Raw genomic sequence first — 14,724 nt, 5'->3', positions numbered from 1 at the left:
TGTTGTAAGGGTTGTAAGGGCTTTTAGGGTTAGGGCTTTAGGATTTTTAGGGTTAGGATTGTAAGGGATTTTAGGGTTAGGGTTGGAAGGGTTTTTAGGGTTAGGGCTTTAGGGTTTTTAGGGTTAGGGTTGTAAGGGATTTTAGGGTTAGGGTTGGAAGGGTTTTTAGGGTTAGGGCTTTAGGGTTTTTAGGGTTAGGGTTGGAAGGGATTTTAGGGTTAGGGCTTTAGGGATTTTAGGGGGAAGAGCCAAGTAGCCTGCCTCTCTTGCTGAGTCTACGCCCAGCACTGCAGCCAGCAGGATGGGGTTGTGCCTGTGTGATCCCATTCCCTCCCGCTCCTGCCCTTCCTGGCCCATTTCCTCCTGGGTACCAGCTCATGAAGGCATTTTCAGCGGGTCAAAGCATGTCACCTCCTCACAGGAGCTTCTTTCCTGGGTCAGGCTAAAGCACCTTTGAGTCGCAGACCTCTCATCAGCACTGACTTCTTGCGCGAGCTGCTGGAAATTGTCTAAGAAGCAAGGAAAGCCCAGACGGGTTTTGTTTCCCTCTGGAGGAGGGGAACAAATTTTTTTCCTGCCGGAGGTTATGGGACTGTGGCTCTGTGCTGGGGTGCCGAGGACCTGCTGAGCCTGCTTGCTGTCACTTTGCTTTACCTTCTTTGATCCCGTTGGAAAACTTGCCACCACCCAGAGGAACAGCACGGTTGTGGGAAGCAACACAACCTGACCACCTGCAGCCCCTTCTCCAGGGACATCCGTGCGATCTGTGGCTGTTGTAGGAGTTCAGGGCAACCACAGGGACTTTCAAGTGGCTCAGACCATGTCCTTAGATCCCAGGTATGGTTCTTCATTGAAGGGGACGTGAGTCATTCCTCAGGCTCCCTTCCCTGCAACCTCTGTGTCTCTGCTGCCTCTCATTGGACTACAGAGCCCTAATTAGCCCAGGTAGTTTTCCACTTAGCCCTTTGGGTGACGATCTGAAGCTGCATTTGCTGCCCACCCCTAGAAACGGGCTGTCTGTGAATAATCCCTGTGCTCTCCTGGGTTCAGACATCAGCATCTGACACGAGTCCTGTCACATGCTGGACACCCCTGAGCAGATATGTCCTGACCAGTCCCATCTCCAGTGGCTCTGGGCACCCACAGGTGAGAGCTGAATCCATCCCAAAATTCCCTATAAAATCACCCGATGATCTCAGCCGCACATGGAGAACACAAGGTTAACAGCAGGCCCTGTTAGGGTGCAATTTCTTGAGCGTATTCTTGACTCCATCAAATGGAAAAAAGTCTCGAACTTCAGACACAGCACTGAAGACATCCCCTTTTATTACAGAGAGGTGGAAAAGGAGTACAGCTCTGACATAAATACATTTAAAGATGGCTTCTGGGACAGAGGGACTGGGCTTGTGCCTCTGGAGGAGTGAGACAAATCCAGACATTCATGCCCAAACAGGGTAGTCAGAGAAAAATGTCCAAAGCACAAGAAAACAAACAAACAAACTGCAACAACAACAAAAAATGTGCATAAATATGGGTGGCTTAGTCCTGCTGAAGTACCGCCAACAGAATCAGTTTTTTCAGGGAATCCTTCAGCTCCTGGTTCCTCATGCTGTAGATGAAGGGATTCAGCGTTGGAGGCACCACCGAGTACAGGACTGCCACCACCTGATCCAGGGATGAGGAGGAGATGGAGTGGGGTCTCAGGTAGGCAACTGTGCCAGTGCTGATGAACAGGGAGACCACAGCCAGGTGAGGGAGGCACGTGGAAAAGGCTTTGTGCTGGCCCTGCTCAGAGGGCATCCTCAGCACAGCCCTGAAGATTTGCACATAGGACAGCACAATGAGAACAAAACACCCCAAAGCTAAACAAAGACTAACTGCAATGACCCAAAGTTCCCTGAGGTAGGCATCCGAGCAAGAGAGCCTGAGGATCTGGGGGACTTCACAGACGAACTGGTCCAGGGCATTGCCTTGGCAGAGTGGTATGGAAAATGTATTGGCCGTGTGCAGCAGGGAATAGAAAAAACTTCCACCCCAGGCAGCTGCTGCTGTTTTCATACAAGCTCTACTGCTCATAAAGGTCCCATAGTGCAGGGGTTTGCAGATGGCAACGTAGCGGTCATAGGCCATGACGGTGAGAAGGGAATATTCTGCTCCAAGCAAGAAGAAGAGAAAAAAGACTTGGGCAACGCATCCTGAATAGGAGATGGTCCTGGTGTCCCACAGGGAATTGGCCACGGCTTTGGGAACAGTGGTGGAGATGGACCCCAGGTCGAGGAGGGCGAGGTTGAGGAGGAAGAAGTACATGGGGGTGTGGAGGCGGTGGTCGCAGGCTACAGCGGTGAGGATGAGGCCGTTGCCCAGGAGGGCAGCCAGGTAGATGCCCAGGAAGAGCGCGAAGTGCAGGAGCTGCAGCTTGCGTGTGTCTGCGAATGGCAGGAGGAGGAACTCTGTGGGGAAGCTCCTGTTGGACATTTGCTGGCTTTGGGTGTATTAGTCTGTCCATTGAGAAATTTAAAGAGGAATTTTAGATAGTGTTTTCCGAGCAAAACCTAAACCAAATTTCCCTGAAACCTTCTCAGCAAGAATCACAGTCTTTTCCCTGTGAAGAATACATGCTATGTCTTGTAAAATATTTAGTTTTTATTTTTATTTTATTTTTCCATAGGGATACAATAATTATCAGGTTAATCCTCTGTGTCCTCTGTGGGCTTCGGAAGTGTCAGTACTACCCTGCTGTATATAGTAAAGAATATCAGGGACTGATCCATTACAATTCTCCTTACTGTCCTTCATGGCAGCAAAACAGAAGCATAGACTCCTGAGAGTGCCTTTCGTTTAGATAGTGCAGGCGCTGGTGCTCCCCATCAAGAATCTCCCCCAAAGATGGCCTGGGGGTGCTGTGGACCTCTTAGCAGCCTGCCCCAGGCAGCAGCCTCTGGGCACCAGCAGGACCCTGCCTGTCCTGCCTGTTTCAGGGGGCTCCGTCCACCCACAGCTTCTCCCAGCAGTGCCCTGGGCAGTTCCCTGGGCAGGCTGAGTGCTGAGCCTAGCAGGCGGCAGAGACCCTGCCCTGGCACACAGCCCCTGGGGCACAGCAGGGACCCTGCTCTGCACCACAGCCCTGGCCACCCCTGCCTGTACTCTGGCTGCACAGCCTGCAGCTGGCCCTTAAAGAAGGAACCCTCATGTCCTGTCCCTCTGACAGCTTTGGCAGGTAGTCCCTGCTCTGGACCTTGTTCTTCTCCTATCTTAGGAACTCTTAAGTGTCCTCCAGAAAGATCCCATAAACTGTGGGATTTGCCAGCAAATCTGCAGATGGCACCAGGAACAACAGCTGCATTGCCCTGCAGCCAGAGACTTACCCTGTTCAGGGCTGTGAAGATTTCTCCTGCAGTGAGCTCTCAGCTTCCCCCCTTCACACTGCCTTTAACATCTCCCTCCCTTCTCTCACTGCCCTTGTCCCCTGCAGGCAGTGCCCCCAGCCCTGCTGTGCTGTGCAGAGGAGCTGCTCCTGGGCAGAGCTGTCTCTCTGCAGCACTGCCCGCTTGCCAGGAGCTCCCCTTGGGCCCAGGAGCCTGTCCCAGCTCAGCAGCACAGGGAGCTCTTGACAAGTCCCTGGGCCTCCAGGGGAAAAAAACTTTGAATCAAACTGATGTAATCACTGCTCTTCCTTCTGTCAGCTAGAGAGAGACACCTACTTCCAGTTATATTTTTTCTCCTAAATCAAAATAAGAGTTCATTATGGGAATCATTTTTCCTGACCTTTTATTAGTTAGGACACCCACAAATTGACTGAGAGCTGTATTCTGTTTCTTCCAAGCACTTGTTAACATTGAGGAGAAGGAATCTTTTTCACAGCAAATGAAATCCCTCTGTCTACACAGACTACACAACCAATTGTTGGCCAGCAAGCTCACGGAATCATAGAATGTTTGGGGTTGGAAGGGACCTTAAGGTCTAGTTCCAGTCACTCTTAAATGGGCAGAGTCACTTCCCTCTAGACCAGTTTGCTCCAGGTTTCATCCAACCTGACATTGGACTCTACCAGGAGAGAGGCATCCACCACTTCTCTGGGCAACCTCTTCCAGTGTCTCACCACCCACTGCGTGAAGAGTTTCTTCTTTATATCTGATCTAAATCTACTCTTTTCTAGCTTAAAAGCACTGCCCCTTGTCCTATCATTACACTCCCTGATAGAGTTTCTCCAGATATTTCTCCAATCTTTCTCTCCCTGTTCTGTTAAGAGAGAGGAGGGAGAGAGTGGCTGTGTGGTGCTTGGCTACCTCCTGGGGATAAAGCACAACACATCTGGGGCACAAACCTAACCAACAAGTGATAAAGGAGGCAGTGAAGGCAGCCAGACCTGGTCAGTCACACTGACTGGTGAGAGCATGGGAGAGAGAGAAAACGCTTCTTCCAGCGAGGTTATCTGACCAGGAATCTTGTCAGTTGGGAAACCAAGGGAAAACAGGGAATACTAGTAAAAGGGAATGTCCAATGACGAGAGGCTGAAGAAACTTGGCTTGTCTAGTCTGGAGAAAAGAAGGCTGAGGAGCGACCTCATTGCTTTCAGCCACTGTCTTAGGAGGGCAAGTGGAGAGGGAGCTGATGACCTCTTCTCACTGGGAACTGATCAGAGAAAGTGTGGGAATGGCACATAGATGCACCAGGGGAGGTCCAGACTGGAGAGTAGGAAAAATTTCTGTACTGTGAGGGTGGTCAAACACTGGAATAGGATTCCTTGAGACCTGCTTGCAGTTCTAGGCCTGTCAATGTTCAAGAAGCATTTGGACATTGCCCTCATTGACATGCTGTAACTTTTGTTTAGCTCTGAAGAGGTCAGGTAGTTGGACTAGATGATCTTTGAAGGTCTCTTCCAACTAAACTACTCTGTTCTAGTCTAGTCTAGTCTAGTCTAGTCACTACACATGTGGGTAGGCCCCATTTATGTATTGGAAGACCACAATAATATCTCCTGGAGTCTTCTTTTCTTCAAGGTAATCCCATCTCTCTCAGCTGCTCTTCACAGGTGTATTTGGTGTGCACGGCATGCTTTTGGTAGTCAGGTGGTAGGCTGCAGGGGGTTGCTGGATGGTGAAGAACATCAGTTTGAACACTTTGGGTTAGCTCTCCTGGCTGTGTCCCATCACAATGTCCTGCACAATTCCAACCTACATGGCATGGGGTACAGTATGAGAAACAGAAACCCTTGATGCTTTGTAGACACTCTCCATGACTGTTTCTAAACACTCTCATAAACATTTACCCTCTGCACTAACACACCTTATCCGTGGAGAACCCCAGTGCAACAGCTGTCTGGAAGAGTGTTTTGTTTTCATCTTTCCTTTAACATGTGACCGAGTCTTAGAAGACGGAAGAGGCTACAAAAGTCTTTGTTTGGAAGGCAAAGTTGAGGCTAAATGAGTCTGGAAAAAAAAAAAAAAAAGTCTGAGACATAAATAAAAAGATATGCATTTATTGAGCTATTTAAACAACACTAATTTTTTTTTTGTTTGTTTTACTGATGGTGTGGAGAATGTTAGGAAACATGGCATTTGCCTTTGCAAGTAATACTTCTTGGAGCTAGGATGGACATTCTGCTACTCACCAGGAATGATCCAAGATGACCAAGAGTGGCCTCGCAAGGACATCAGGGAGCTCTCTCTGCTGTCATGGGTGAATCCCGTCAGGTCCCATAGATATGTGTATCCCATTTGGTCAAGTATGCCCTGACCTGATCCACTCCCACCAAGTGTACATCTTCCTTCCAGACTCTCCCCATTCTTCGTGACTAGGGATTCCTGAAGGGCAGTCTTGCCAGTACTGACTGACGTGAAAAAGGAATTCAACACCTCTTGTCTTTTCCCTGTCCTGTATCAACAGATCCTGGGCCTCATTCAGCAGTGGGTCCACATATTCTAGGACCTTTCTTTTGTCACCTGTGTACTTCTAGAAGCTCTCTTTACTGCCTTAGACATCCTTGTCCTAATTCCACTGGAGTTGTGCTTTAGTTTTCCGATATGCTTACATGCTTCCTTACATGCTCCCACAAGGCCTCTGTATTCCTCTCAGGGTATCTGTTCTTGTTTCCACCTTGTCTATGCTTCTTTTCTGCGCTGGAGTTTGGTGAGAAGCTTCTGGTTCATCCATGCAGGCCTCTTGCTGTTTTTACCTGAGTTTGTTTTTCTTGGGTTGGACTGCCCTTGATGTTGGAGGGGGTGGTCCTGGAATATTAACCACCTTTCTTGGACTGCTCTTCAATACAGGGCCTTACTCCAAAGGACTCTTCCAAGCAGATATTGAAGGGGCCAAAGATGGCTCTCCTGAAGAGCTATGCTGCCCTCCCGCAGGATCAACTCCACCATGGTCCATGCAGGGAACATTGTTAACTTATCCTGAGCTTACCATGAACCACAGCCCCCAGATCCCTTTTTTTCAGAGTTATGCTCCATCCACTTGTCCCTCAGTCTATATGTACATTCAGGAATACATGGTCTGATGTACAGAATCTGTCATTAGTTCTTATTGAATTGTATATTGTAGGCGACTGACCAATGTTCTAATCTATCAAGATGTCTCTGTAAGGCCCCTCTACCCTCAAGGCAATTGATAGAGCTTCCTAATTTACTAGATGTAGGGCAGTCCACTCATGTGCCTAAGCTCTCAAACACCTTTTAGAAAGTACTGTCTCTAAATTGCCACTTCTCCATTAATCTACTCCCAATTTTGGGGAGGAGAGAGAGATGTTAAAGGGGAGGTTTATATTATTTAGCTAAATGACAAGGGACAGCTCCCAGGTGAGTGACAAGGCACAAAGGGAGGCCACATTTTTAGGCAGTCTGCACTGACAAAACTCTAATACCTACATTCCCAGTCTCTGAAGTCCTAACTTAAAGGATTACCGCTAAGACAGACATCTTTGTGCACCTCAAATGTCAAATGGTGTTTACATTTGAACAACTCACTGCTCTTCTCTATCTCCTGTAATTACTGTGGGAATTTAGCCTATATTATTTTTTACATATCTGAGCAGAGGTGAAAGAAATCCCAAATTGTGTGGGTTTGTGGCTGATAAGGAAGGTTCTGGGCCCCATTACAGGCCTAGGACATCAAACTCAGAATGAGATGCATCAATTGACTCCCTGTGATCACTTCCCTCAGCATGGGAAAATGTGATCCCTGCCAATCACATTCTGGGTGTCCTGCCTAAAAGTGGAAGAAGACAAGGTGATTCTTTGATGAATCTTCTTCCAGTAGGAGAAATGACACTACTGGAAGTAAGTGTCTCTCCCCAGCTCAGAGAGGGAACATCAGGGATTGCTTCAGCCTGATTCAAAATCATTTCCCTGGAGTTCCCTCGTGTCAAGAGCTCCCTATGCTGCTAAGCTGGGCCGGGCTCCTGGGACCAAGGGGAGCTCCTGGCAAGCGGGCAGCACTGCAGAGAGACAGCTCTGCCCAGGAGCAGCTCCTCTGCACAGCGCAGCAGGGTTGGGGGCACTGCCTGCAGGGGACAAGGGACAAGGGTGGCTGAGAGAAGGAAGGGAGATGTTAAAGGCAGAGTGGAGGGGGGGATGCTGAGAGCTAATGTCGTCTACCTGTAAAGCTATCACTGCTCAGAGAAGATGATGGTAGTGGACACCTCTAGAGGTCCCTTCTGACTCAGGGGAGAAGGGGCTGGACTGTGCAGTCAGAGTGTATGACAATCCTGTGTTTTGAGGCCTTTATGGTGTTTGTAATCCCTGCTTCTCAAGGTTACCCAGTGAGTGGGGTAATTCTCAAAACCATGTTCTTCCCCAAGGGAACCTGGAGTACAGCTGGTACAAGAATACTACTGAAAACTTCCCAGAAACTCTACCAGGCATTCCAGAATAAAGAAATCACAAACTTGTGATCACAAATAAGGAGATTGGTTCCAGGGCAGATGTGTTCTGTAGCAGAGAGGGCATTGAGGCAGGCAAGGCTTTTTCCTGCACTGAGGCCACTCGGGAGCCACCAGGAGCCAGAAAGGACAGCAGGAAGAGGTTCTTCACCAAGAGGGTGGTTGCACACTGGAACAGGCTCCCCAGGGAAGTGGTCACTGCACCGAGCCTGTCTGAATTTAAGAAGAGATTGGACTGTGCACTTAGTCACATGGTCTGAACTTTTGGGTAGACATGTGCGGTGTCAAGAGTTGGACTTGATGATCCTTAAGGGTCCCTTCCAACTCAGGATATTCTATGATTCTATGATTCTATGATTCTATCATGGGAAGGTCTATGCGACACTGGGCCTACTGGCACCAGATGGGATGCGCCCCTCTCAGAGGGGGAGAAGGATTTTTGCCCAGGAGTTAGTGGAGCTGATAGACAGGACTTTAAACTAGAGTTGAAGGGGGAAAGGGATAAAATAAGGCCCGCCGGTGATAAGCTAAGTGATGGAGTGCAAAACCTTGTCAGATGTCAAGTGGGAATATCACAAGGCTGACACAAGCAGGTCCAGGAGGTTCCTAAAGCACCGCGATGATAACTTCTTGGTGCAAGTGTTAAGGGAGACAACTAGGAAAGGTGCCCTCCTAGATCTGTTGCTGGAGTATACAGAGAGTTTTGTGGGGGCTGTGGAAATTGGTGGCTGTCTTGGTCATAGTGACCATGAAGTGGTTGAGCATAAAATTTTTGTGACAGGAGGAAAACTGCTACCAAAACTTCAGCCCTGGATATGGGGAGAGCAGACTTCAGGCTGCTCAGAGGACTAGTTAGCAAGGTCCCCTGGGAAACTGCTTTTGAAGGTGTCGGCATCCATCAGTGCTGGTCAGTCTTTAAACACTGCATCCTAAAAACATAGGTAGTCAAGAAGGTGGGGAAGCAGGCCAGCTTGGCTGACCAGGGATCTTATTCTGGAGCAGAGGGATGAAAAGAAAGTGTATGGCTGTTGGAAGCAAGGTCAGGCAAAGTGGAAGGACTACAGGGATGCTGTTTGCGTTTGTAGGGAGAAGATTCCTGTGGCCAAAGCCCAATTAGAGTTGAAGCTGGCCACATCTGTGGGTGACAATAAAAAGTTTTCTTTTAAATATATGAATAGAAAAAGGAGGACCAGAGAAAATATAGATCCTCTACTTGATGGGGAAGGTCACCTCACAGACAAGGACATAGGAAAAGCAAAGATGTTTAATGCCTTCTTTGCCTCCGTCTTCAATGCCGAGGATGGGCTTCAGGACCCTGGGTGCCCTGAGCTGGAGAACCGTGACAGTGGGAATGATAAATGCCCAAGTGACCCTCAAAGTGTGTGTGATTTGCTGCTACACCTGGATCCATTCAAGTCCATGGGTGTCCTGGTTTCAGTTAGGACAGAGTTAATTTTCCTCCTAGTAGCTGGTGGAATGCTATGTTTTGGCTTAGGATGAGAAGAGTGCTGATAACACCCCGATGTTTTAATTGTTGCAGAGCAGTGCTTATACTAAGCCAAGGACGTCTCAGCTTCTTGCTCTGTCCTGCCAATGGGCAGGCTGGGGGTGCAGCAAGAGCTGGGAGGGGACAGATCCAGGACAGGTGACCCAAACTAGCCAAAGGGGTATGCCATACCATCTGACGTCATGCTAAACAATATATAGGGGTGGCTAGCCGGGGGAGGGGGCCGGACTGCTCGGGGTTAGGCTGGGCATTGGTCAGCAGGTGGTGAGCAGGTGCATTGTGCATCACTTGTTTGTACACATTATTAGTAGTAGTACTATTATCATCATTGTTATTATTATTATTATTATTATTATTATTATTATTATTATTATTATTATTGTCTTATTAAACTGTCTTTATCTCAACTTATGGGCTTCACTTTCCGTTTCTCTCCCCCATCCCAGAGAGGGAAGGGGGAAGGTGAGCGAATGGCTGTGTGGTGTTTAGCTGCTGGCCGGGTTAAACCACGACAATGGGTCCGGATGGGATTCATCCCAGAGTGCTCAGAGAGCTGGCTGACATTATCACAGGGCCTCTCTCAATTATTATAAGAGTCGTGGGAATGTGGAGAGGTCCCAGTTGGCAAATGTCGTGCCAGTTTCAAGAAGGACAAGAAAGAAGACCCTGGTAACTACAGGCCTGTTAGTCTCATGTCAGTGCCTGGTAAAAGTATGGAGAAGATTGTTCTGGTAGCTAATGAAGTGTGCTTGGGGGACAATGCAGTCATTGGTCCCAGTCAACATGGGTTCATGAGAGGTAGGTCCTGTTTGACAAAATTGATTTCCTTTTATGATAAGATCACCCAGCTAATTGATCAAGGGAAATCAGCTGATGTGATCTTTTTGGATTTCAGTAAAGCTTTTGTCACAGTTTCACATATGATCCTACTGGACAAAATGTCCAGCATATAGCTGGACAAAAATATCATACCTTGGGTGAATAACTGGCTGACGGGTAGCACTCAAAGGGTTGTGGTAAATGGCTCCGCATCAGGTTGGCAGCCAGTCACCAGTGGGGTCCCTCAAGGCTTCGTTTTAGGGCCAGTTCAATTAAATGTTTGTATAAACAACTTGGATGTAGGACTAGAAGGTGTTTATAGCTAATTTGATTATGATACTAAACTTGGAGGAGTTGTTGACTCTGTTGAGGGTGAAAATGCCTTGCAGAGAGATCTGGACAGATTAGGGAGATGGGTGATCACCAACTGCATGAAGTTTAAGAAGACCAAGTGCCGGGTCCTGCTGCTCACTAAAAAGAATAGATCAGCACCTGCCCCTCCACTCCCCCTCGTGAGGAAGCTGTAGACTACAATGGGGTCTCCCGTCAGCCTCTTCTTTCCCAGGCTGAACAGTCCAAGTGACCTCTTCCGCTCCTCATACATCTTCCCCTCTAGGCCCTTCACCATCTTCGTTGCCCTCCTCTGGACACTCTTCTATAGTTTCATGTCCTTTTTGTACTGTGGTGCCCAGAACACACACAGTACTCAAGGAGAGGCCACATCAGCGCAGAGTAAAGCAGGACAGTCACTTCCCTCAACCAACTAGCAAAGCCATGCTTGATGCACCCCAGGATACAGTTGGTTCTCCTGCCTGCCAGGGCACACTACTGGCTCATATTCAGCTTGCTGTCAACCACAACCCCCAGATATCTCTCTGTGGGGCTGATCTCCGGCGTCTCGTCCCCCAGTCTGAAAGCATAGCCAGGGTTGCCCCATCCCAGCTAAAGGACCCAGCACTTGCTCTTTTAAAACTTCATGCAGTTGGTGATTGCCCAGCTCTCCAATCTATCTCTGCAAGGCTTTTCCACCTTCAATGGAGTCAACAACTCCTCCAAGTTTAGTATCATCAGCAAATTAGCTCAAAACACCTTCTAGTCCTACATCCACATTGTTTATAAAAACATTTGGGTAGACCCATGTGGAGCTAGGAGTTGGACTCAATGATCATTATGTGTCCCTTTTAACTTCGGATAGTCTATGATTCTATAGTAATATTCAGAGTTATGAATATAAATATACATAGCTATGGGCATATATACAGGAAAAAAAAAATCCATGATTAATTTCTGGCAATTTCCAAACACCTCTTGAACACTGACAGGCATGGGACATCAGCCAGGTCTCTAGGGAGCCTGTTCCACATTTAACCACCCTCACAGTACAAAATTTTTTCCTGATGTCCCATCTGAACGTCCTCTTGTGCAGCTTTGTGCCATTCCCATACCTTCTGTGGTCAGTTACCAAGGAGAAAAGCTCATCACCTCCCTCACCACTTCCCCCACTCAGGAAGATGTTGAGGACAATGAGGTCACCCCTCAGCCTTCTTTTCTCCAGACTAGACAACCCAAGTGTCTTCAGCCTCTTCTCATACCCTTTAACCAGCATTCCCCCTTTTCTATTGGTTTCCATACCAACAAATCCCTGATCAGATAATCTCACTGGAATAAATATTTTCTCTCTCTCCCGTGCTATCTTCAGTCAGTGTGATTGACCATGTCTGGTTCCCTCACTGCCTCCTTTATCAATTGTCAGTCAGGTTTGTGTCCTCAGATGTTTTGTGGTTTATCCCCAGCTGTTAGCGAAGCACAACGCAGCCACTGTCTTCCTGACCCTCCTTAACAGAACCGGGGGAGAAAAATAGGAGAAAGATAGGGATAGAATCTTTATCAGGGATTGTAGCTCTAGGAAAGGGGCAATCCCTTTAAACTACAAGACAGTACATTTACATTAAATCTAAAGAAGAAAATCTTCACTGGGACGTTGGTGAGGGACTGGAACAGGTTGCTGAGAGAAGTGTTGGATGCCCCCTCCCTGATAGTGTCCAGGGCCAGGATGGATGGGACCTTGAGCAACACTAGTAGGATTTGTTCCTGCCCATGGCAGGGGGGACTGGAACTTGAAGGTCTTTGGGGTCCCTTTAACCCAAAGCATTGTATGTTTCTTGACTCTGTGGGCTGACAAGTGGTTTTGTAGCATATGTAGACAGAGAGATTTGAGTTTCTGTGGAAAAGTTGTGTCATCTCTTCCCCCACACACACTCCACAGCATCCCACCAATATCTCCAAGTGCTTGGAAGAGGTGGTATTCACCCTGCCTTTCACGTTGAGGGTGTCTGGTCACATAATGGGACAAGAATAGATGATTCTCCTGCCAACATCTTCTATGGAATTAGGAGCAAAGACAGCACTGGAAATAAGTCCCGATCAAAACTTTAGAGCAGTGGTTGTATCCCAAAAGACTGCTTGAGTGTGATTCAAAGTTGATTTCCCTGGAGGCCCAGGGACTTGTCAAGAGCTCCCTGTGCTGATGAGCTGGGCTGGGCTCCTGGACCGAAAGGGAGCTCCTGGCAAGCGGGCAGCACTGCAGAGAGACAGCTCTGCCCAGGAGCAGCTCCTCTGCACAGCACAGCAGCAGGGCTGGGGGTACTGCCTGCAGGGGACAAGGGCAGTGAGAGAAGGGAGGGAGATGTTAAAGGCAGTGTGGAGGGGGGATGCTGAGAGCTCACTGCGGGAGAAATCTTCACAACCCTGAACAGGGTAAGTCTCTGGCTACAGGGCAATGCAGCTGTTGTTCCTGGTGCCATCTGCAGATTTGCTGGAAAAACCCACAGCCTATGGGAGCTTTCAGGAGGACTCAGGACTCAGGAGGAGTTTTTTTTGAATAAGAGGAAAATGACAAATTCCAGAGCAGGGATTACCTTACAAAGCTGTCAGAGGGACAGGACGTGACGGCTCCTTCTAGAGGGGCTGGCTGCGGGCTGTGCAGGCAGGACTGGCCAGGGCTGTGGTGCAGAGCAGGGTCCCTGCTGTGCCCCAGGGGCTGTGTGCTGGGGCAGGGCCTCTGCTGCCTGCCAGGCTCAGCACTCAGCCTGCCTGGGGAGCTGCCCAGGACACTGCGGGGAGAAGCTGTGGGAGGAAGGAGGCCACCCAGAAGAGTAGGGGGGAGTCTGTCTGCTTCCCAGAGCCTGCTACCTGGGGCAGGTACCTGTCTCAGAGACTACCACCAGTCCCTGGTGGTCTTTATCATGTACCTACAGGGCAGTACTGGCCCTTCCAGAGAGCAAAGTTGACTAACCTGATCTCTCAGGCATTCTTAGGCAACCAAATCAAAAGCTCCAGGCAGAAGCATGTATTCTTCCCTGGAAAAGGCAGTGTGTCTTGTTGAGGATGTTTCAATGAGATATGCTTTAGGTTTTGCTCAGAAAACTCTCTCTAACTTGCCTCTTTAAATTCCTCCATAAATAGGCTGCTATGCCCAGAAGCAGCAAATGTCCAACAGCAGCTTCCCCACAGAGTTCCTCCTCCTGCCACTTGCAGACACACGTGAGCTGCAGCTCCTGCACTTCGCGCTCTTCCTGGGCATCTACCTGGCTGCCCTCCTGGGCAACGGCCTCATCCTCACAGCCATAGCCTGCGACCACCACCTCCACACCCCCATGTACTTCTTCCTCCTCAACCTCGCCCTCATCGACCTGGGCTCCATCTCCACCACTGTTCCCAAAGCTATGGCCAATTCCCTGTGGGACACCAGGGCCATTTCCTTCTTCGGTTGTGCTACCCAGGTCTTTATGTTTGTCACATTTGTCACAGCAGAGTTTTATCTTCTCACCATCATGGCTTATGATCGCTACATTGCCATCTGCAAACCCCTGCACTACAGGACAATAATGGACAGCAGAGCTTGTGTCAACATGGCAGCAGCTGCCTATGGCAGTACTTTTCTCTATGCTGTGCTGCACACTGCCAATACCTTTTCCCTTCCCCTCTGCCAAGGCAATGCCCTGGACCAGTTCTTCTGTGAAATTCCCCAGATCCTCAAGCTCTCCTGCACTGATGCCTATATCAAAGAGGCTAGGCTTATTGTGGTTAGTGCCTCTTTATTATTTGTGTGTTTTGTTTTCCTTGTGCTGTCCTATATGCAGATCTTCAGGGTTGTGCTGAGGATCCCCTCACAGCAGGGCCGACATAAAGCTTTTTCCACGTGCCTCCCTCACCTGGCCGTAGTCTCCCTTTTCACCAGCACTGCCATATTTGCCTACCTGAAGCCCCCCTCCATGTCCTCCTCCTCCCTGAATCTTTTGCTGGCAGTTCTGTATTCGGTGGTGAGTCCAACAGTGAACCCCCTCATCTACAGCATGAGGAACCAGGAGCTGAAAGATGCGGTGTGGAAAGTGATGAATGAGTGTTTTTCAGAAGGAATAAACTGCCTGTCTTAGAATCATAGAAACATAGAACTGCCTGGTTCAGAAGAGACCTCAAAGATCATCTAGTTGCAACCCCCCCGCCATGGGCAAGT

At 48.8% G+C, this 14,724-nt stretch overlaps 2 protein-coding genes across 2 annotated transcripts; one reads left to right on the top strand and one right to left on the bottom strand.

The window, feature by feature from the left end:
* Positions 1 to 1,471: 1,471 nt before the first annotated feature.
* Positions 1,472 to 2,661, bottom strand: LOC309890573 (olfactory receptor 14A16-like). The gene has a single exon (XM_082784996.1). It carries the CDS (start codon positions 2,473 to 2,475, stop codon positions 1,540 to 1,542), a length of 936 nt encoding a protein of 311 aa, XP_082641122.1. The 5' UTR covers positions 2,476 to 2,661; the 3' UTR covers positions 1,472 to 1,539.
* An 11,035-nt stretch (positions 2,662 to 13,696) lies between these two features.
* LOC309890571 (olfactory receptor 14A16-like) lies at positions 13,697 to 14,644 on the top strand (the record flags this gene model as incomplete). The annotated part of the gene is made up of 1 exon (XM_082784994.1): positions 13,697 to 14,644. The coding sequence occupies one exon, from the start codon at positions 13,697 to 13,699 to the stop codon at positions 14,642 to 14,644; it is 948 nt and encodes a 315-aa protein (XP_082641120.1).
* Between the last annotated feature and the right edge of the window lie 80 nt (positions 14,645 to 14,724).

This window comes from Aythya marila, assembly GCF_965140915.1.
Source record: "Aythya marila genome assembly, contig: HAP1_HAP1_SCAFFOLD_169, whole genome shotgun sequence".
Classification (NCBI taxonomy): Eukaryota; Metazoa; Chordata; class Aves; order Anseriformes; family Anatidae; genus Aythya; species Aythya marila.
Note: the sequence above shows the minus strand (reverse complement) of the source record. Positions and strands in the feature narration are given on the sequence as shown.

What these genes read in the sequence shown, in the direction of transcription:
- LOC309890573 (XM_082784996.1), bottom strand. Translation starts at nt 2,475, where the DNA reads ATGTCCAACAGGAGCTTCCCCACAGAGTTCCTCCTCCTGCCATTCGCA.